Genomic DNA, 24,286 nt, shown 5'->3' with positions numbered 1-24,286 from the left:
GCCTGGCTGGTAGGGTGGTGTAATCACTGGTTATTTCATTTTTACAGATGAGGTAACTAAGGTTCAGAGAATTTAAGTGATGTATTTAGGGTCACCTAGCTAGCATCAGAACCAGAACTGGGATAATGTTAAATTGAATTTCTACCACACTGAATATAGAATGAATAACAGCAAAGAGGCAGCTAGCATTTATATAGCACTTTAAGGTTTGCAAACTGCTTTATATGTATTGCTTTATTTGATCTTTGCAAAAACCCTGTGGGGTAAGTGCCCCTTATTATCCACATTTTACAGATGGAGAGATTGAGGCCAAGAAGGGACTAGCCCAGGCCCACACAACTAGTGTCTGAGGCAAGATTTCAATTCAGGTCTTCCTGACTCTAGGTCCTACACTCTATCTACTGTACTACCTAGCTTCCTAGAATTAGCTAAGGTAAGAGGCTACTGCATTATTCTAGTTGAGAAGGTCTAGATTAGGGTGATGCCTGTGGAAATGAGCATGAAAGATTACATATGAAAGTTGTCTCAGAGGAAGAATTGTCAGGATGTGGTGCTGGGACTGGTTCTAGAGACTGGAGGAGAGTGAGGATGCCTCCAAGGTGGCAACCTTGAGTGACAGAGATATTGAGCAGAGAGAAGGGTTTAGAAGGGGAGATTCATCTAGATTTGGGGAGGCTGCATTGGGAAATGGAAAGAATGCTGGATTTGGAGTCAGGAGACCTAAATCCTCCAGTGAATAGTACTGAACTTGGAGTCAGGAAGACCTGGGTGTATATCTTTCCTCAGGCCCTGAATAATTCACTTAACCTCTCTTGGCCTCATTTTTCTCATTTGTAAAATGGGCATAGTATTGTTGTGAGGACCAAAGGGAGAATATATATAAAGTGCTTTGCAAACCTTAAATAGATATGTGTGTATATATGTATGTATATCTATCTATACACACACATATATATGTATACACACATATATAGACATCTATGTAATACTACACATGTATATTTGTTGTTGTTCAGTCATGTCATACTCTTTATGACCCTGTCAACCATACCGTCCATGGGTTTGTTTTGGGTTTTTTGTTTGGTTTTTTTTGGTAAAGATACTAAAGTGTTTTGCCATTTCCTTCTCTAGTAGATTAAGGCAAGCAGAGATGAAATGACTTGTCCAGGGTCACACAGCTACTATGTGTCTGAGGTCAGATTTGAACTCAGATTTTCCTGACTCCAGGCCAAACACTATCCACTATGCCACTTAACTGCCTCCCTCCCCCATACGTGTGTGTGCATTCGTGTGTGCATGTGCACACACTACCTAGTTATTGTTACTGGGCAAGTGTATACACACGCACATATATTTGCCTATGTGTGTGTGTATATATGTATATATATGTTATTGTTACTGGGCATGTACACATACATACATACATAAGCATGCATATACACATATACATGCACATGCTAATTATTGTTACTAAGGATGGTCCCCACCCCACTCCCAGCAGAGGCAGGTCTATACTCCTTCCTTAACCTCCCACTCTGTCTTTGGAATCTATTCCTCTCCTCCCTGCTGTGCATTAAACCTCCAGCCCACCCTGGTTCTGAAATAAAAGGTGACCATGATATTGCTGAGCTAGCAAAGTTCTGTGTGGTCCAGGTAGCCCAAGTAAGCTATGGATACAAAGTGTTTTCTAGTCGGTCTTCTGAGGCTCTCTCATAGGCAGTCAGGCCCTGGGTGAAGCTTCAAAACTGTTTTTGAAGGATGGTGACCTCTTTCACTAGTCCTGTCTGTGACTTCTTAGCTTAAACCTTACTCTGCCAGGTCAGTTCTGTGTGACACAGCACAGAATTTCCACAGATTGGACTGATCATTAATGGGAGATAACACAAGCTCTTTAATTAGCCCTGTTGCACATGTTGTTCAATCAATTCTGGCAGCACCTTTCCAAGACTTGGCATTTCACAGTGGGAAACTAATTTTGACTTTTGGGTTCTTCTATTAGCCTGGTGTTTTTTCTCCTACTTAGAGAACAGATGAATGATACTTTGGTTTTTAACTGAACTCTTAAGATGATTCTTATTTTAGGACAAAAATACTCTAAGTGAGGGGAAAATGCATGCATCAAACCAGACCCATAACAGGTGGAGGAAAGACTAACCTCATTTCTTAGACTGCTCTGGAGGATGAAGTAATGACTGAGGAAAGCCTCCCAGTGGAGCCAGTTGGGGCTCCAGTTAAAATCATGATTATTCCCAAAGCCAGACTAACTGGGTCAGCGTATTTCAAGATGTAGCACTGGTTCAGAGGAAAGCACCTTTGGGCAACTGTTGTATAATCACTGCCATGAGCTGCCAGTGGAATTTCCTTCTTTGGCAGTCTTTCTTTAGAAAAATGAAGTCTCATTGACCTAGAAAAACTGAAGTCAGGGTACTTCCTGAATTCAAGAAGATGGACTAGCTCAATGGCCTCTCTCAACTTTTAATTCTGTAACTCTTTGATTAAAAAAAAATCTTTTGTTTTTTTTAAATGAACTAATTTTGTTTTTTATCAGTCATTTCACAATATTCCCCTCTTCTTCCTCAAACCTTCTTCTTATAATAGAGAAAAAGCACTAAGCAAAACTGAACATCATATGTACTTTTCAGCTTCCGTTAAAGCCCCCTACACAAGAGGAAGAAGATATGATTCCATCTTTTCCTCTAAACAATCTCTTTGCATTGAGGTTCTATCTGGAGGCCTTTTGAGGACCAAAAAAAAAAAGGAAACATGATAGATCCTCCAGTCATCTCTGCTCCTATATCATTGGTGAACATTTAAAATTTTAAAAAGGAAGAAAAGGTCACCCCTGAGCCTGGAAGCCTTTGCTGTGTAATGTATATTTCCAAAGGGAAAAGTTTGCTGGCTTCTGTGGGTAGAATGCATTTGCTGATCCCAGCTCTGACCTTGAAAGCTGGTGCCAGCTGTGGTACTGGCACCTTCACTCAGAGTGAAATGCCTAGGGGAAATGATATTTGTCTTTTCCTGTCACTGCTCAACCTTGCTTGCTTTCTTAACCATAAAAATTCTAGCTAAAAATGAAATGGACCCTTTGCAAAGGGTTTCTTGTTTAAGTCTGATTTTCCCAATTTCATGGGGCTTAGTTAGGAGATCTGTGGCAAGGCTCTGATATATTCACCTACCAGGCTATAGTAAGGAGTTCTTAACTTTTTTGTGTGTCATGGACCCCCTTTGGCAGTCTGGTGAAGCCTCTGGAACCCTTCTCACATTCACATTTTTATTTTTTTGGTTTATTTATTTATTTTTCACACGCATTTTTAACAATTGAAGGAAATACTAGATTTCAGTTAGAGGACAGTAAAAATAAATATATAATTTTTCCTGATCCATGTCCATGGACACCCTGAAATCTAGGATCCAGATTAAGATCCCCTTAGGTGAGTGTTCTAATTCTTTTATCCAACTCCTTTGTATTTGTTTACTTATATTAATTACATTCCATTGTTCTGGGCAATCACACAGAAATCACTAGCATTTAATGCAGTGCCTAACATGTTTTAGGCATTTAATAATTTTTTTGATTTGCCTTGAAAAAAGGTGAAAGATACATAAATCTTTTATTTAAAATACATCTGCCAAACTAACCTACATAATTTTTTTTTACTAAAAATGCATTCACACATGTAAATTATCACTGAATTTTGAGTGATCCCAAAATTTCAGCCACTTCACTTAGAGCTGGAAACAGAAATGTTAGGCTGAAAGACACCAAAGATAGCAAATATTTATTGAATACCATTTTCATCCAAGTCCCTATGGTATGTGCTGCAGGAGAGGGAGTGAGTAGGAAAACAGCATCCCTGACCTGATAATCTAGCTGGGGAAAATAAAACAAGTATATTATTAAAACTATAATAACTTTAGTTCATGGTATAATGTGATAAATGCCATATAAAGTGCTATATGATTGTGATGGAATACTATGGTGCTATAAGAAAGGATGAACTCTATGATTTTAGAAAGACATGGAAAGGCATTTAAAAAATGAAGAATGAAATGAGCAGAACCAAGAGAACATTGTATACAGTAACAGCAATATTGTTTTAAGAATGACTTCAAGCAAATAAGTCATTTTATCTAATATAAATACCCAGATTAATTATAAAGGGCATATGAAGAAACATGCAATCTGCATCCAGAGAAAGAACTGATAAATAAAATTATGTATAGAATAATTTTATACATATACACACATATATATACACATACCTATTTGTGTCTAATGGTAGCCAACTCTAGGGTGGGGGGGCACAGGGAAGAAATTTACATGATAACTTTATATATTTAAAAGGAAGAGCAAATTATATATAATCGATTTGTAGTTTCATGTGCAGTCATCTTTTTTATTATACTATGTTATGAAAAAATAAAATTTTTTAAAGGAAAAAATAAAATGGGTAAAATATTTTTCAGAGGAAAGAGATTCTAAAGCTTGTTGGCAATATCAGGGAAGGCTTCATGAAGGAGGCCACATTTTGAACTGGGTTTTGAAGGAAAGAAGGATGTCTGGGTAATAGCTTACCTTTTGCCAGAGAAAAGAGAGTAGGGATAAGTAGGGCAAGCATTACAGGCATGTGGAATGGGTTGATCAAAGATACAGCACTGAGAGTGGGTGGAGGGTTGAGGAACAGTTAAGAATCATTCCCAGTTTGACTTAGAAGTAATAAGAGATTTGGAAAAACAGGTTAGGATCATAATATAGAAATATAATTGTCATTTTATTCATAACTTTCTGATCATAGGTAAGAACTTGTTCAATAATTTTTCAGTCATGTCCAACTCTTCATGACTCCCTTGGGGTTTTCTTGGCAAAGATACTTGAGTGGTTTGACCTTTCCTTCTCCAGCTCATTTTCCAGATGAGGAAACCGAGGGAAGTAAAATTAGGTGATTTTCCAGGGTTACACAGCTAGCAAGTGTCTGAGGTTAAATTTGAACTCATGAAGATGAGTCTTACCTGATTTCAAGCTCAGTGCTCTATCTACTGCACCACCAAGAAGCCTTCTACTACTATCTCTTCCTTCACCCCTATAGCACATAATGAGAATCTTTCTCATTGCCAAGGCAAATCCTTCTACATGCACAAGGGATCCCATTTCATTCCATCTTCTCCGTCAGTTTCCTTGTTCATCACTAGCATACCCAGTCACTCACTTATCTTCAATAGTTCTCTCTCCATTGGCTGTTCCCCTACTACCTACAAACATCTCCTCCATCCTCAAAAAACCCTTACTTGATCCGTGCTTCCCAGCTAGCTATCCTCTCATATCTCTCCTTTTTGTGGCTAACCTCCTTGAGAAGGCCATCTGTAACAGGACCTCTCACTTCTCTTCTTAGCTCTGGCTTCCTATCTGTTTTCTCCAAAGTTACCATTGATTTCTTAATGGCCAGATCTAATGGCCTTTTCTCAATCAGCATTCTTCTTGACCTCTCTGCAGCCTTCAACACTATTGATTGCTCTCTTCTCCTCGATACTCTTGTCTCTAGGTTTTCCTGACACACTATTCTATTTCTACTTCTCCTACTCCCTATCTGACCACCATTTCTCACTCTTCTTTGCAAGATCTTCATCTAAGTCACACCCACTAACATAGTTATCCACAGAGCTCTGTCCAGGGCCCCTTTCTCTTCTTCCTCGGTACTATTACACCCGGTAATCTCATTCATCTCCCCACAGATTCAATTATCATTTCTATAAAGATGATTCTCAGATTTGTTTTTCTAGTCCTAATCTTTCTGGACCTCTGGTCTCACACTTCCAATTGCTTATTAGACTTCTCAAACTAGATATCCTGTAGACATTTTAAACCCAACATTTTCAAAACTGAACTCATTACCTTCTCCCACCTCCAAATCCCCCCTCTTCCTTTTCCTAATGCCACCATCCTCCTAGTCACCCAGATTCTCAACCTAAGTGTCACCTTCAAGTCTTTACTCTCTCTCAATCCCATATCTAATCCATTTCCAAGGCCTCTTGATTTTTACTTTCATAATATTTCTCCCACATGCCCTCTTATCTCTTATGTCCACTATCTCTTCACATCACATTTCAACGATTACAGACTGCTGGTTGGTCTCTCTGCCACTAGTGTCCCCCTACTCCAGTCCATCTTCCACTCTGCTGTCGAGTGAGATTCCTAAAGTTTGTGTTGGACTATATCATACATCCACCACTCCTTCTACTCAGTAAACTTAGGCGACTCCCTATTACCTCCAGGATCAAATAAAAAATATTCTGCTTGGCATTCAGAACCCTTCATAAAGTACCCCCTTCCCACTTTCTAGTCTTCTTACATCTTATACCTTTCCAGGTACTCTGTAATCCCATGGCAATGCCCTTCTCACTGTTAAGACATTCTATTCTCTGGCTTCCTTGTATTCCTTCAAGTTCCATCTAACATTCCATTTTCTAAGGAAAGTCTTTCTTGATCCCTCCTAATTCTAGAACATTCCCCCCGTTATTTATTTCCTACTTACGCTATATACAGTTTGTTTGTACGTAGTCGTTTTGTATTTCTCCCATTACACCATGAGCTCCATTAGCACCAGGGACTGATTTTTGCCTTTCTTTGTATCACCAGAGCTCAGTACAGTGCGGGGCACCTATATAGTAAGTACTTTATAAATGTATATTGACTGACTCTGGCAGGATTACTGTTTGACTTTGGACGGTCTTGTTTTCAAAGTCACTGGTTATTCACGAATCATTTTTTGAAAGCCACAGTTTTATGACCTTAGATAATGCTGACTCCAGCAACAAATACAAGTTTCTAAGGGAGCTCCCAGGGGAGCTAGATAGGGAAACTCCTGTTAAGTTAACAAGCTAATGCTGAGACAGGGCAAGTTCATAGTCCCAGGTAGAGTATGCATATCAGGTGTTCAAGCTGATAGTTACACCTGATCTTACTAACAAGAAACAGTTGTTTCTCTCTGCTTAGCCAGATACTAATGGGATCTTTGGACTGGCTTGTTTAAATTCTTTTCTGGGGGGGGGGAGGAAGGGGAAGGGAATAAGAACACTGCCAGTGTGGAAAAGAAACAGTGAGTAATTATATTTGTAAAGCTGTAACATTCCTTGCTGAGAGGTGCTTTCTAAGTACCAAACTGGAAAATTTTTGAAAAGTCAAAAAAGCTCCTTTCTCATTAAGAGTGCAGGACTCCAAATTCTGTGTTTCTTTGCCTGCCTAGGACAGTTAGAATAGGCCAAGCCAAGCCCCTGCAGCCAGAAAAAAAAATACTAGTCCTTCTGGAGAGGGAGAGGGAGAGGGAGAGGGAAAGGGAGAGGGAGAGAGAGTGTAGGGGAAAATATTAAAGAAACAGACAATTTCAAGAATGATTTACCAGTTTAGTAGGGTGGAAATTTCCTACCAGATTATATGAGATCCACCAAAAAACATCATAGAATCTCAGAGATGAAAGGTCATACTCATTGTTTGCCTCAAGCTAGGATTGGTTCTTCACAGTTGCTTAGCCTTCTATCCACTCTGACCTCTGTGCTTTTGATCAACCTATTCCCTCTACTTGAAATGCTTGCCCTCCAGTTCCCACCCACCATTCTGTTTAAAAGTTAAACTATACCTGCTTATCCTTCCTTCCTTCATCACCATATTCACAATATGACTTTCTTCATGAAGTCTTCCTTGATTCCACCAATGAGCTGTGGTATCTTCTTCCTCCTAATGCCCATAGTACTTTACTGTGAGCAGAAGAGGATGTGGAAAAGCAGGATGTGATCCCTGGCCCACAGGGTGATGGGTGACTCACGTTCAGTGATAGTGAACAGCATAAGACAAAGTAAAATAAAGTTTAATTATACAGCTCACTCATGCATAGGATTTTTTAGAATACAAAGCCCTTTCCATACAATACCCTCCCGATGAGGTAAGCCACAAGCATTATTGTCTCTATTTTATATATGAGGAAGCTGAAGATTAGAGCTCACACAGAGGGGCAGAGCTGGGACAGCCAGGTTTTCTGACATTAGGCACATTACATGCTGCCTGTGCAGGAAAAGACATGGAAAATAATGTCAGAAAACCTGGGTTCAAGACTTACCTTTACTCCTTACTAATTGTGTGGCCTTGGGAATCCCTTCAGCCCTCTGACCTTGTTCCTTCAACAATAAAATGGAGATGATAGTTCTTTCACTGCCCTACTCTCCAAGGTATGATGAGGAAAGGACTTTGTGATGCCACTTGTGATCTCTTACTCTCTCCAGTCTCCTTCCCCACCCCTGACCTCTCCCGCTTACTTTAAGTCCCCACTAAAATCCCACCTTCTCCAACTCCTCTTAATTCCAGTGCCTTCCCTCCTTTAATGAGTTACTTCTTTCCCTTTATTTAGTTTGCTTTGCATATATTTGTTTACATGTTGTCTCCTTCATTAAATGGAAGCTCCTTGAGAGCAGAGACCATCTTTTGTCTCTTTTTGTATCCCCAGATCTCAGCACAGTGCTCGGCACATAGTAGGTGCTTAATAAATGTTTGATCAATTGATTGATTGATTAAATGCTGGAGGGATTCAGAGGTGGGGGAAGAGGGAGAGATGAAAGTAAATCAGGGAAGATTTCATAAAGAAATAATCATGGCGTGTATAGTGTGTGTGTGTGTGTGTGTGTGTGTGTGTGTGTGTGTGTGTGTGAGTGTGAGTTTTGCAGAAGCAGCATGGTGTAGTAAATAATAATAATAAAAAGCCTTGGAATTAGAATTGTGAGACCTGGATTCAAATACTGGTTTATTACTAGTATAACCTTGGCAAATCATTTATCCTCCTTGGGCCTTGGTTTCTCCAAATATAAAATCAAGAGTTCTGACTAGATGGCATCTGAGGCCCCTTCCAACTCTAGATCTATGACCCCTTTATCCTGTGATTTGAACCCAGGTCTTTCTGGCTGCTAGGTCAGCTTACTGACTCGGTTATACCCTACTTTTTCTCCCCAAAATGGAATTAATAAAGCCTATACTACCTATGTTATTGAGCTATTGGGAATAAAATGCTTCCCTTACCTTAGAGCATCATAAATATGGACCATCTTTATTGCCAAAATTATAAATTCTTACATATAAAATGGAGAACAAGTATAATGGCAGCCCCTACATTCCAGGTTTGTTGAGGACCAAGTGAGAAAATGGAAGTAAACTCCTTTGCAAGCTTTGATGTGCTCTGTTCATGCCACCTACCATTCTAATGATAACTGCTATCAATATTTGAGTGTCCCGGTGATGCCTGTTAGCACCAGTGCTTGTGCTTGTGTTGATGGGATCTTGTTTCTGGTTTCCAGTGGCCCACCCTCAGGACCCTCATCACCCATCAGAGAAGCCCGTCATCCAGTGCTACAAGTGTGGAGAGCCATGCAAGGGTGAAGTACTCCGGGTTCAAGCCAGGCATTTCCACATCAAATGCTTCACCTGCAAAGGTATTGTGCCCGTGTGCTTCCTGGCCTGACTGTTTAAGGTTGTAGGATATCAGTGCAGAAATGGGACTGTTAGAAGTCATGTCATCCAACTTCCTCATTTTGCAGAGGAAGAAACTGGGGCCCAGAAAAGGGAAGACCCTTACTTGAGGCCACATTTCTCAAACTAGAACTCAAATGTCCCAGCTCTGTCCAGTATTTTTTCCCCTTTTTTTTGGAGGGGGGGAAGGCAGGGCAGTTGGGGTTAAGTGACTTGCCCAAGGTCACATGGCTAGTAAGTGTTAAGTGTCAGAGGCTGGATTTGAACTCAGATCCTCCTGACTGCAGGGCTGGTGCTCTATTCACTGCACCACCTAGCCGCCCCATGTATTGATTCTTTTTTCTCTACAGTCTACTCTAGAGAAGGGGTGAATTTTAAATTTTACGCTAGAATAATAACTATAATTTGTTTTTCTGGTTTAACCGATGTTCTCCCCACACTATAACCTGACAAAGGCCCTATACTCACTTGTTACTTATAGGGGGTTGTCTGGTAAAAGCCAAAGACTGTGGGTCACCAACCTGAGGATCAGGATGTGCAGGCCCTAAACCATACCAAAAGCACTGTTCTGAGGAGGAAGGTTACAACTTGCTTCATTTTCTCTTGCTTTGTAGGACACAGAAAATGACTGTACAAACCCATCCTTTATCACCTAAAAAACAATAACAAAAACAAAACAAAAACCTGGGCAACCTTTTAGAAGTGAGGTTCCAAGCTTCTCGTGTCCCCTCACCTATTCTCCTGTTCTCCTGAGTGGATAGCAGTGGTTGGTGTTGAATAGACAAGGACCTCCCTTGCTCAAAGATATCTTTCCTCAGAGGGTCTAATAAATTTGATATTTGCTTGGATTATTAAACTCCTTCTTTAAATTAAAAATAACCCCTGAGAGTATTAAGTGTTATCACTAGTCACTCACACTTGAGTGGAAAATTCCTTCCCCAGATGGATGCCAGTTTCCTGTTTGGAAGCATGGGAATTTGATTTTGTGGGGACAAAGGAAGGATAGCTCTGAAACTCTAGGCATTTACAGAATGACCTGAGGGTGTGTTGGTAAAAGTTTCTGAAAAGAGACGGTACCAAAGATGAACTTTTCCTCAGACCCTGGCAACTAGACTTGCTAACGCTGGAAATCATTTCTTATCCAACCTTTTATATAACCGTCATCAGTTTTCTCACCTGTAGCTGGGAAGGTGTTGGACTCAGTGATTTTTCAGGTCCTTTCTGGATCTAGGAATTCTAGATTAGGATTCTAATTCTGGTACCTGACTTGGGCCTCTGGCATTGAAATGCATACAAGTATGGATCTTTGGCTGATAGAATTCTTGAAAAGATGCTGTGGTAGCTTATTAAATTATGTATCTATTCAAAATAGGCTTTTCTGGAGTTCTAAAACATTTTCCTCTGGGAAGGAAGCATGGTAGGGTGGAAAAAGCTCTGAATGATGTAAGAGACCCCAGGCTCAAATCCCATTCATGATGCTTACTACCTCTGTGACCTTGGGCAAGTTATTGAACTTCCCCAGAATTCTTTTTTCACATCTGTAAAATAGAGGGTTGTTGTTGATGACATTTGTAGTCCCTTCCAGCTCCAGATCTGATCCAATTATCCTAAGTCACATTTGGCAACCAAATTTGAAAAGAGAAAAATTGGCAAGATCTGATGGGCAAGCTCAGTTGCTTATCAATTATGATCTTAAGCAAGTCATTGACCCTTGATGAGCTTATAAAATGGGGGCAAAGATACCTGAACCATTGACAATCCTGGATTTTTATGACAAAAGTGCTTTATAACTGCTTAGTATGTAAGAGATATTATCATTTGTTGTTGTTGAGTCATTTTTCAGTCATATCTGACTCTTTGTGACCCCGTTTGGGGTTTTCTTGGCAAATGTACCAGAGTGGTTTACCATTTCCTTCTTCAGTGTATTAAAGCAAATGGAGGTTAAGTGACTTGCCCAGGTTCACCCAGCTAATGAGTGCCCGAGGCCAGATTTGAACTCAGCTCTTCCTAAGTGCAGGTCCAGTGCTGTATCCACTGAGCCCCCTAACTACCTCCAATTTTAGAAATACGTTTAATAATAATAGTTCACGTTTATCTAGTTCTGTTCTTTACAAAGTGCTTGGTATATGGGATATCCTTTGGTCCTCATACTACCTCTGTGAGGTTAGTGTTACTGTTGTCCACATTTTACCAAGATGAAAAAGCCTGAAACTTTTCAGAGTTCTAATGGTTTGTCTTAAACTGGGGCAGGATTTGAGGCTCTCTTTCTGACTCCAAATCCAGCACTCTATTCTCTATACCAGTAGAGCACTCAAATAGAATTATGGGCCACTAATCCATGTACAGGGATCCCTGCAGGTCACATATCAACTTAGCTTTAAAAGGTAGTGTTATCTAGGCTGCTTTATACCCCCACTGCTTCTAGTTAGTATCAGAGCTAAGACTAGAATTCTATCTCCCTTTCTTGTGTTTTTTTTTTCCTACCACAGCTTACTGATTCCTGCCAGGTATTTATTACCTCTTCATATCCTTCAGGCATTTTCCTGAGACTTTACTAAGATGTGATTAAAGGGAGAGAAGGATTTGGAGCTAGGTGATTTTTCTTCTAACAAATGAGTATATATTAGATGTGTTTTATATCAGCTTTTGCCAATGGAGATTTGTCTCACATCAGGAAGTCTCCTGTTTAGAGTTTTATAGGTCTCTGTTTTACATAGTGATAATATCTATTTTGATAATTTGGTGATATTCTAATCTATTCTGATAATGATTCCTAGAGATGACAGAACCTCTAGGAAATAACTTGGGTTTCTATCTTCTTCACTTTGAATAAAGGGACTAACTGGCCATTATCTAATCTCATTTCACATAATAAATGTATTCTTGAACAGTTACATTTTTATGAATTGAGGTTTATGTCAAATACACTAGGATTGCTGGCTATTGTAAGGGATCCTTATCTAATGGAATGATTCATTTCCTAAAGTAAATAAACATTGTCTAAACTACATTTTGTAAATCTGGGGAGTGTGATGTTTAAAAAGTTTGAGAGACATAGTTTCTGGGTAATTTAATAATTTTATTAATAATACCAGCAAATTTATTAATAAAAGGGTGGTCATTTGACCATCTCTCTTTGACCAAAGACCCCTCATGACAGTAGGCTCTCAGTTTATATGCCCTTGGAAGAGTAGGTGTTCCTAAGGATGGCAGTCCAACTCTGATTTGTTAACAATTAATGAGAGAATGAATATTATAATGAGACTGGTCAGTATTACCCTGAGGGTCTTGGGATACATGACTTAGTGGATCAAAGAATATTTCCATATTACCTGCTGAAAAAAGGGAGAGTCAGTATTTTCCCCAACCTATCTGAGTAAACACAGTGAGCAAGAATCTTCCCATTAGGCCAAACTTAGAAATTTTTTCTGCCTGATTAGATCCTGACCTGGGTAAATCTTTGAGAAAGATTTCCTATGCTGGTTGATTTCTGGATGAGGAAGCAGAAAAGGGGAAAATCCTTGGCTCTGATTTAATGATTAGTTATTAATACAAGAGAGAAATAATAATTTCTCTCAGGAGGGAGTGTTGTCATATGGTTATAACAATACTAGATGGAATCAGACCGGGGTCTGAGTCACAGTTTCTTCCATTTGTGATTTGGAATAAATCATTTACTCTCTGAGAACCTCAATTTTCCTGTTCTCCAAAATGGGCTTCATTTTGAGGGAAAGCACTTTGTGGTCTATAAGACCCTGAAGAGTAGGTTATTAAATAGAAATTAGAGTTGTTATCTTTACTTTCAGTTAGGGGTTAGCTCCCAGTAAGAGATTAGCAAAATCAAATTCTGCTTTGTGGATAGAGTCAAAGAAATATCTTTGCACCACTGGTTTTATGCATAAATAAAATAAACAACAGCCCATTGGCCCTACCTCCACCCACTTTTGTCCTCTAAGGATAAAGCTTTTCCTTCTATAATTAGGACATGAGACTTAAAAATGTCCATGATTCAAATACAGGTTTTGATGTTGAGAAGACCAAGGAAGCAATTGAGCTTTGAGCTTGAATTATATAGAGTAAGATATTGTTGGAGGAGCACATGGAAGCATATATTGACCATAGAGTTAAGTGACTTCATGACTTTTCTCTAAGCTGATTTCTGGGGGAAGGTGAAGAGAATTGTATGTGTAGTAGTGAAGAACAAAAACACAGTGAATTTTCCTTATTTCCCATAATGTTTGACAAGCTGGAATCAAGAGTTCGTGGGTTAAACTTGCATTTCAACAGGTCCCCTTAGAAAATGATCACAGTGCTCAGCAAAGGCAGGGTGTATTTGTGCAATATCATCAGTATGTGGTGTTAAGTATTCAGTGAGGTAGGGGAGATTTTAAAGCTCTTTCACATATAACTTGGCTCTTTTGTTTCCCACAATTCATTTAATGGAGCAACCCAGGTGATGAACTAAGCAATGCTTAATTAATGAATTAATTTAACAATAAATTTAGTTGAAATTGCTAAGAAATAGTAGTTCTTATGATCTGAATTCTAAAGACTTTCTATTATCTTTAGGATCAAATACCAACTCCATTCTTTGACATTTAAAGTCTTTTATGACTTGGCCCCAACCTATCTTCACAGCCTTATTACAGAACAAAATATCTAATTTTTCCAGGTAGTATTTAAATGTGAATGGTTTGCTACAATTCCCACTGTGATTTTTCACCTTCATCTTCCCAAGGAGCATCTTTAATGCCATATTTTAATTAAAATTAATTAAAATTAGAAGACATATGGTTGCAAAGAATATAGACTAGAGTCTCCTGGTGTCCTGAAATGAAGAGGATCTATATTAAAAGACCCAGCTATTAAATGTAGTGTTAAGTCAGATTGGTGGATGGCACTGACAAGAGATACTTTTACTAAAGTCTGTTATCCTGAAACTCTTGTATAAGATGGTTCTGTCTGTGTAGACTATTTTTAACCTCTGCATCATTGGAGGTTGGGCTCATTTGGGCCTGTTGTACAGGGACTCTCTAGTTGTGGGAGTATCTAAGACTGTCATCTGCAGTAAAGTCTACAGGGAGTTATAAAAAAAAATGATTGGATAAAAGCGTATTAAGCTTAGTTTCCCTCCCTTGGGTGTTTTTCTTAGGGAAAGCAAGAACAGTGGAACTTTAAGAGATAAGAGTCACACAGTGGACAGGAGCCAATAGGGATGATATTGGTGAGGGCAGATTGACTTTCATATATAGCAATGACCCTCAGAGGAATAGAATAAGGCAGTGGGTGGGAATCTTTGCTTTTTTCTCCCTTTGGCACTAGCCTTACTTTCTCTCTGCCCTCCTCCTCACATCTCTCTGACCTTAGCCACATTTGCTTTTTATTTTTTAGTGCAATATTCATCTTGTTCTGTTACTATTGTGTGGTTATATTGTGACATCATGTGATTTGAGTTAATAAGAAGTTCTTTTTCCCATTTCGGAGAGTTGTTACTAGTCAGGGTAGTAGATTTATCAAATGAACTGACTGATGGACCCCAGAACACCCATCAGAAAGGCAGCGATCAGTATAAAGACAAAAGGTCCCTTATATATCTCCAAGTAAATAGCAGGCCAAGGAGTGAAGTGGAGGCCAGAGATATGTTCTCAAGTGGAAAGGAGCCCAGGGAGGTATCCAGGGAATGGTCAGGAAGTGAGCAATCTATCTAAGAAGGTGTCCAAGAATCTGTTCAAGAAGGCCAAGAAGACATTCTGATGGTAGACATGACAAATACTTTATTTTATTTTCATTGATGACTTTTGTTTTTATATTATACATATTTCCAAATATATCTCTCCTTAGCTCTCCTGCCCAGGAAGAGGTGCCCTATAATAAAGATTTAAGAAGAATGAGGAAAACAAAAATCAGTGTAGCAAAAAGAAACATGTTGACTATTTCTGACTTTCTGTGTGTTTCACAGCCGTAGTCCCCCATCTCTTCATGAAGGGAGATTTATTTTCTCAATATATCTCAAGAAGCAAGTTTGGTTATCTTAATGACATATTGTTCTGTTTTCTTTTACAGTTCCTTATATGTATTTATAGGAGTCATTGTAAAAATATTTTCCTGATTCTACTTATTTTACTCTGAATCAGGGCATGTTTCTCACATTTCTCTGAATTCTTCATATTCATTATTTCTTATAGTACAGTAATGTTCCATTATATTCATATAACACATTCATTTGTTTAGCCATTCCCTGATTAATAGACACTTTATTTTCCCCTAGTTCTTTGCTACCACAAAAATCACTGTCATAAATATTTTGGTGTTTTTTGTAACCTATCTTTGACCTCCTTGAGGTATAATACTGCTAAGCAGTGGGATCTCTGGGTCAAATTTTCATTTTTTTTTTTAAATAATTGCAAATTGCTCTACGAGTAGTTAGACTGATTCACAGCTCCACCAACCATTCATTAGTGTTTGTCTTCCTGCATCCTCATCAATATTTTTATCCATTTTTATCCTTTGTCATCTTTGCTGATCTGTTAGGGATGAGGCGAAGCTTTAGCGTTGTGCCAATATACATTTAATAGAATATCTGTCCACACCATTATTATATCAGTCACCTTTTATGTAATTTTTTATCTTGAATATTTTCAATAAATATCCATACTGTAATATTTCAATTTTCTGCCAGAAGCTACATGGTCTTAAATGGTTATAAGAAAGGAATAGAACAGGGTCATGAATGCATATAATACAAATATATGGGGTTACAAAGAAGATCAATTATAGTTAAATTCAATTATAAAAACTTTTTTTTCAAAACCAAGTTACAGACCCAAGAGCCCCTGGAATAGAAAATCTTTAGAAAAAAAAGATGCTGTTAATGTTGTACTGCATGTCTTGGTAACAGATGTCACTGGTGAAAGAAGCTTTGGTCAAATTCTCTTGTCCAAAAGCCCTTGCCTAAGTTGTTGTCACTTCTTATTTTGTGCTATTTTCAACCTGAATATTATCAAGCTTCCTTTTCTGCATGGACAGCCTGGATAGATGCTATTTGTGAGCTCAAGTAGAGAGCTAGCTGACAATGAGAGAAGGAAAAGCACTGTTTTGTGCCTAAGAGGTAAGCCCTTTCTTCAGAATGAGATCCATTTTAAATCATTTTAGCTATTCAGTTACTTACTGAAAACCAGAACAATATGAAAAAGAAGAAGCACCTGGCAGGGAAATTAAATGAAAAGTAGTGACTTTGCCCTTTCTAACAGTCTCCATATCCAATCTGACAACAGTAAGGACTAATAAATTATAGCAGATGCTTTTTTTTTTTTTAGTTTTTCTTACATTCTATTGAAGATATAAGATCATTGCAGTTAAAGGTCATTACTTTAATGGGGTCTACAATGGCATTCTTTGCATTATCTCAGGAGAAAGACAACGAATGAACAATATAAAAAATTATTTGATGTAAAGGAGGGATGTTTAAGACTAAAATTTATAGGATCTATAAGAACTCGAAGAGATCTTGGAGACCAGCTAATTCAATATCCTCATTTTGCAGATGAGGGTACTTGGGCCCAGAGGGGAAATTATTTGCCAAAAGTCAATGAGATTCAGCAATGTTTGTTAATCTCCAGCTATGGGCAAGGTACTGCTGTAGAAGCTCTAGATGATGCAAAAATAAAGACAATTTTTGCTTTCAAGAAGTTTATTACCAGGGTGGGAATAGAAAGTATATGTAAGTGAATAAATACAAAGAATGTTCAGTTTTGTTGTTGTTGTTTTGGATCTGGATTGCATTAGTATAGGGAGTGTCCTGGGAAGAAATGCTTTATATTTATTCTTCATGGCATAGTGGATAGGCCACTTGCTATTGGGTCAGGATGATCTATGTTCAGGTCCTACCTCAGACACTAAATTGTGACCCTGGGTAAGTCACTTAGACTATCCTACTTCAGTTTCCTCATCTGCAAAAGGAGAGGGTTGGATTTAATGGTTTCTAGGTCCCCCTCCATCTCTGAACCTCTGATCCTATGATTCTATGCAACCTATAGTCTTAAGACCAATAGAGTTGCCTTAAGCTTTGAGAGTTTAAATAAATTTCCTAGTGTCACTGAACCAATTATGTGGACTTGAATGTAGGTTTTCCTGACTCCAAAGTTAGCTCTATATTTACCACTCTATGGTAAGTCTCATAATACAAAGTCAATAAGCATTATTAAGTACCTACTGTGTTCCAGGTATTGTGCTAAGCCCTGGGAATACAAAGAAAGGCTTGCCCTCAACATTCTAATGGGAGACAAGCTATGAAAATTAGGCTTATACATGATAAATACTAAGCAGATGAAAAGTACCCTGAGAGAGGAAGACTTGGCAGTTGATTGACCATGGGCATTGAGGAAAATAGAAGAGTTATGGATGACTCTGAAGTTGCTAACCTGGATGACTAGAAGGATATTAATCCTACCATCAGAAATGGAGAGGTTTAGAGGAGAGATGGATTTGAGAGGAAATATAATAATAAGTTCTCTTTTGGCCACGTTGAACTTGGGAGGCCAAGAAGAGTTATCTACAAGACCATTGGTAGTATGGTGATAAGAGTAAATGCCAAAAACCAAGATTCAAACCCATTTTTTTACATCAAAATCAGTTCTTCAGTATTCTATCTTTACCACCAAAAAGATAAGAGCTTTTAAAGTACTTTGGGCACTTTAGAAAAAATCCGATTTAACATAAATGTTTGAATGAATGATAACTATAGGATATACTTTTTTCAAGTATTATTACCTACTCATTAACTGAAGTTCCCTCACGATCTCTAGTATTGAAGGTTTGGGGTAAGCCTCGATTACTTTACCTTAGGAGAAGCTTTGTGAAAGGACATTTTTTTTTTTTGCCTTCTTTGTATCCCCAATGTTTAGCAGTGTCTGGCACATAGTAAATAGTTAATAAATATTTGTTGATTGACTGACTTAGAAAATGTAACCCTTCCCAGAGAGCATTTTAGTAGTTTTGCTACCTGCTTAGGTCTTTGTAAGATATTTACCAAGTTAGGATCTTTCTAAAAAGAACTATGCGGTCATGATGGGAGCACTGGGAAGAGACCCTGATTCAAAGGTCTAGATGGAGTAAATGGTGCAGTTTGACATTTTGGCAGGGCTTTAGTTTAATAAATAAAAATAGAGTTAGGATGTTACTGTTGTCAGGTACTGTATGTGTGCATAGACAAACAGGCATCCAGATTCACAGTTTAAGGGCCTATGAAGGAGGGAGTTGTATTATGTTTTATTATATGATATATTATGTTGTTATAATTTTTATGTTGTATTATTATTATTTATATGTTGTATTTATATTATTTGTATAATCAGTGGCAACTTAAAAATGGCAATTTAAAAATGAAATATCATTTTAGCTGATATTTTCATATAGCACTTTAAAGTTTACAAAGGTCTTAGCATACATTAGCACATTTGATGCACTCATATTCCTCCTGAAATTGTGAGAAATGATAAAAATTACAAACTTGACTTATGCCCTGGACAACTTATGTATACACACACACACACACACACACACACACACACACACACACACGCACGCACACGCACACGCACAATTTCACTTAATCTTTTAGGGCTAAAAGATAATATATATATATATATCTTTATATATGTATCTATCTATATATCTATATCTATATATATATCTCTTTAGCCTCAAAGGAGATTGAGGTCCCATCTTAGATACAAAGGTAATTATTCTGCAGTAACTGATTTCCAAACAAAGACATCTCACAACCTCTCTCAGTAACTCATTTTCATTTGTAACAATCTTTTTAGTCAATGCCTTTTTCATCACATAGTCTATAAATTTCTCAGTGCCCTTTAACTCTTGTTCTCTCCTCTTGAAGCAATTTGATTACTACTTTTCATCAAAATAACCCTTCATATCCTTAAAGACTGTTTATTTATCAGACCCCTTCTTCTCTGGCCTAATCTCGACCTCTTCAACTTTTCTGCTTAAGTGGCATTTCCCAACCCTTTCATCATTTTGTTGTTGCCCTCTAATCCTGTTTCAAATTCTTCTCATCCCTCGTAGAACATGGAGCCCCAAACTGATCACAATGCTACACTTGGTATTTAGAACCTTCTTTGTGATGCCAAATATAAGGCAGAGGACAATCTATTGCTATAAATAACCAGCTTGGCTTAAAATTAACTCTGTGTTAAGTTGTTATTAGCTTCAGCTGCTAGAGAACTTCCCCAGATCTTCCCTCTGTGGCTCTTAATAATGGTGTTTTGGGGAAGGGAGGGCAATGCAGATGGCTAACTGGCTTAGTACTGCTATTTTCTTGCCAATGAGATACTTTTAGAAGCAGAGACCAAATTTCAGGCCCTAACAGGCTTGATATATGAAGTGCTGCTCAACATATGCTGCTTGTGAAATGTATACTACTGCTCCATTGAACCCAGCCTCACAGATATGTGGTAGATGCCTAAAGAACCCTGGGGAGTCTGTTAGGAGAAGACCTATGATTTCATTGGGATAGGGAACTCCCAGTGGACAAACTCCCTCTCCCAATGCCAATCTGAAACCTTGTTGCATTGGATAGTCTTAGAGCATTGTCTGGAGCACTGATGGTAAGGTGAGCTATGTAGGCTCACACAGCCAGGATGGGTCAGAGATAGGACTTGAACCCAGGTCTTGCTTACTCAGAAGGTTGCTCCTTATTCCCTGTGCCATCTGCTTCTCTCACAATATAACAAAGAGGACAATGTTGGCATTGTTTTAGTTCTCATTACTGAGAGATGTGTGAAATCAGCACTATACAAAGATACTATGGGAATCCCTCCAGAATTAGATATTATCTCTAGCTTGATGGAGCTCATAATCTATTTGGAGCGACAAGAAATATGAACACAATCAGTTAAATAACAGAACAGGATGACAGTAAAAGGAATGTTGCCAGGTATTGTATGGTAAGTTGGTGAGTGAAATGAGATAACCTGTGTAATGAACTTCACAAACCTTAAAGTGCTATAGAAACACTAGCATAATTATTATTACTACTACTACTACTGTTGTGTTTAAGTTAATTGTTCAGAAAATAGGTACTATGGAGTCAGAGGGGGAGATCACATTGTGTTCAAATAATCAATGAAAGATTTGTGAAGAAAGTAGGGCTTGGCTAGACTTTGAGAAAAGGAGGGAGGGGAGCTATGAGTGGGGAATTTGAAGATGGCATTTCAGGCAGGAGAGGGAATGGTTGCAGAAAAGGCATGGAGATCAGAATAAGCACATTGAGTTTGTGAGATAGTGAATAGGTCAATATTGTTGCAACAGAGGATGTATATTGAGGAGGAGGAGCAGATGAAGTTAAAAACAGACTGGGAGAAAATCGTGGAAGGGCCTTGATTGCCAGGTTCCGGAGTCAGACTGTATTTGGTAGATGATGAAAAATCATCAAATATTTTGAAAACAGTACTACAGCAAGATTAATGTGGTGGCAATATACATGATGAACTAAAGGTGCAAACAGGCCAAGCTGACCTCAAAGGGATCAGAGTGGATGAATTGTAACCCATAGTTGGAATATGTCTCTAGATAAGGATGCCTTGTTCAAAAGAAAAGTCGGGGCCATGTACATTAAGAAAGTATGCTCAGGAAGAAATCTCAGAACCAGAGAGGGAGGTGAGAATGCTGCAAAAGAACATTTGGAAGGTGGTCAATGGAGAGAAAAATAGAACATTTTTGTTATTTGGAGTATTACTATGGACCACTTGAGGGAAAGAGATAATGAGTTCATGAAACAAGTCATAAGCTTGGAGCAGAGACATAAGATAATAGTTATAGGAGGGGGATTCATTTACTCAGCCTTCTGATGGAGCTTTCTCTCTGGAAAAAGCAGAGCCTCTGGTAATTTGTTGACTTGCCTTAATGATATTGTCCTTCAAAAAGTAGAGAAATCAGTAAATTCTACTGTGGTAAAATATGCCTACTAATAGGTAGGAACTTGATACTAGGGAAGAAATTATGGGAACCTTTGGGGAAGTGACAACGCTCTTAAAATTGACAGAAAAGAAGATAGCTGGGCTAAGTCTGGTATACACACTAGATTTTGGGAAGGAAGGTTTCAAAGGATTCAGAGGAAAGATATATGAACTTCCATGGACTAAAATTCCACAGGGGAAATTAATCTCAAGAATGAAGTTCTGAAGACATATAGAGAAATTCTAATGAGAAAGAAAATGAATGTGTCTGAAAAGAACTCACTAACAGATTTTTTAAAGATATATGTTTATGATAAGTAGAAGAAAAAATATGACATGCAATGTGAATTTGAGAATTGACTAGCATTTTGGGATTTGAAGTTCAGAGGGATAAGCATTTCCTTAATAGCCCTAAGAGCAATTTGCACCATTGCAATCCTTGAGTCTGAAGGGAAGCTTGAGTTGCATCCAGGAAGTTAAGAAGAGGCCCTACTTGTGAGAAAACAGACTGGGAGATGTAGTGGGGGTGAAGGGGAGCATGATGAAAGATCATCCCAACTAAGCCCAGAACCCAAGCTAAACTGGAAAGTATTGAAGGCACAGGGTCAACAACAGGTAGAGGAAATGGAAAGAATGACACTGTTGTAGCAGAGAAGGGAGAGAGTGAACTGAACCATGAGATCCCTGCAGGCTTCTCAGAGCAAGAACTCAAATACTACTAGTTTTACTTACCTCTTCAAAAATGGAGGAAAATTATCAAAAAATGTCTGTTCTTTCTCTAACTTCCTCTCTTCATGCCTGCCCAGTTATAAATACAACAATAAGCTCTGCTCCCTTCTTTTATCTAAATATTTTTTAATATCCCCATGTTGTCTTGATACACAAAAATTTAAAATTAGCACAGAGAGCTAAACCTGTATCTGAATGTCAGGAATTTTCCTTAGGGCTCTGAGCTGTTGTGATAGTACCATATATTTGTCTGATATAAACTCTGTAAAACAGTAAAGGACCACTTGGCCTGAGGGCATCTTATTGCCCCAGGCTAAAAAGTTGTCTTACTGTCACAACTGGGGATCTCTGATCACATCTCTGGAGAGGAGGCATGATAGGGACAGAGGAATGGTAGGGATGGAAGGGTGATGGTCAGAGAAAAGATCACACACCAGCCTCCCCTCAAGGAAAGAGAAAAGGGAGAACTAGGAAAAGCTCAGCTTTGCCCTATCCATCAGGGAAGAGAGTACCATCTAGTCAGTGTGATTCTCCAGAGTGATACTCCATATTGTTACAGGCTTAGGACAACAAAAGAGGTTTTAAAAGCAATATTGGGAGAGAAAAGAAGAGATGGAACCACTGCTAAGAATGTATGGGATAATAACTGACAACACAGAAGCAGAAATTCTCTGTTATTTTGCTTCTTTTTTTCTCTGCTAAGGTGGAAGGTCCTTATCATGGAAAAGGACACAATGAAAATGGCTAAAAGCAGTTACCTAAGATAAGTCAGGACATAGTATGAGAGTACATAGTTATCTTTGATGGATTAAAGGCACTTAAATTAAATTGGCTACATCCTTGGGCACTAAAAAACAAAACAAAACCTGATGAATGTGATTAATGAGCACTGTCAATAATTTATGAAAAATCATCAAGTGTGAGAGAGATACTTTAGAATTTTAGAAGGGCAAATGGTGTCCTGAATTTTTTTTAAAGTCTTAAATTTCTGGGAAAGTTTTAGAGCATATTATTAAAGGGATGCTTAGTGAACATATAGAAAATGAAACCATGGCCCACAGTGACCAGACTTAAATCAAGAATAGGTCATGTCAGACTAACCTTATTCCCTCTTTTGGCAGTGTTACTAAGAAGGTAAATCAGGGGAATTCTTCAGATATGGTGGTTTATTTACCTTTCAGCAAAACATTTATTTAATATTATTCTTCTGGAAAAGATTGAGAGAAGTAAGATAGATGAAAATAGAATTAGATGAATTGAGAACTGGTTGAATAGCCAGAGTCAAAGAATAGTCATTAATGGTTTAATGTCACCTTGGAAAAGGATCTCTATGGAGTACCTCAGGGATCTGTGTGATTTAATTTTTTTGTCAATGACTTTTTTGAAGGAATATGTAATTTGTTACATGTGTAGATGATACAAAGTTGAGAGGAATAACTAACACATTGGAAATCACTGAGGATCCAAAAAGATCTCAATAGGCTTCAGTATTAGGCTAAATTGAATAAGGTGAGATTTAATAGTGATAAACATAAAGTCTCATACTTGTGCTCAAAAAAAATTGAATGAGCAAATACAAGATGACGGAATCATAGTTTCTTGTGGGAAAAGATGTGTGTGCAAACTCACTTGGCCTTCAGATTTCTGTCTAATTGAGTCTTATATGCCAGGGAAAATTTAAATAGAGTTTAATTAGGCTAAAATGTAATGGGCTGCTACAAGAGATAGGAAATTCCCACTGATTTCTTCTGTTCTTTGAGCTGAAGCTTGATGACCTGTTATTGAATATGTTTTAGTGGGTAGGGATTCTTTTTCAGATACTAGTAGAACTAAGATGCCCACTAAGGTCCCTTTGAATTGTAAAAATTGATGATTCAGCATGCACAAAGGCTTGGACTTAATTAAAAGCCCTTTAAGGACTTCAACTTGGAAATGATTTTAGGCTGGTTCCAGTTACTGTTTATATTATACACTGCATAGAATTTCACTTTTTTTAAAAGGATTTTTTTTTTCAGCTAGTAAGATTTTCCTTACCCTTTCTAGGCATTTCACACTTTTTTTTTTTTTTGCCTTTTGG

General features: G+C 38.1%; 1 protein-coding gene across 1 annotated transcript in view; it reads left to right on the top strand.

Moving 5' to 3' along the window:
* The window catches only part of ABLIM1 (actin binding LIM protein 1), a 284,912-nt gene that overhangs the window by 81,000 nt on the left and 179,626 nt on the right, over nt 1-24,286 (top strand). Inside the window, exon 2 of the mRNA XM_069099028.1 lies at nt 9,334-9,468. Within this exon, the coding sequence (XP_068955129.1) occupies nt 9,334-9,468 (135 nt within the window). The remainder of the gene's footprint in view (nt 1-9,333; nt 9,469-24,286) is intronic.

Source organism: Petaurus breviceps, unplaced genomic scaffold, assembly GCF_028583685.1.
Source record: "Petaurus breviceps papuanus isolate PSGF00001 unplaced genomic scaffold, PetGlider_PUasm1.0 37, whole genome shotgun sequence".
NCBI lineage: Eukaryota > Metazoa > Chordata > Mammalia > Diprotodontia > Petauridae > Petaurus > Petaurus breviceps.
Note: the sequence above shows the minus strand (reverse complement) of the source record. Positions and strands in the feature narration are given on the sequence as shown.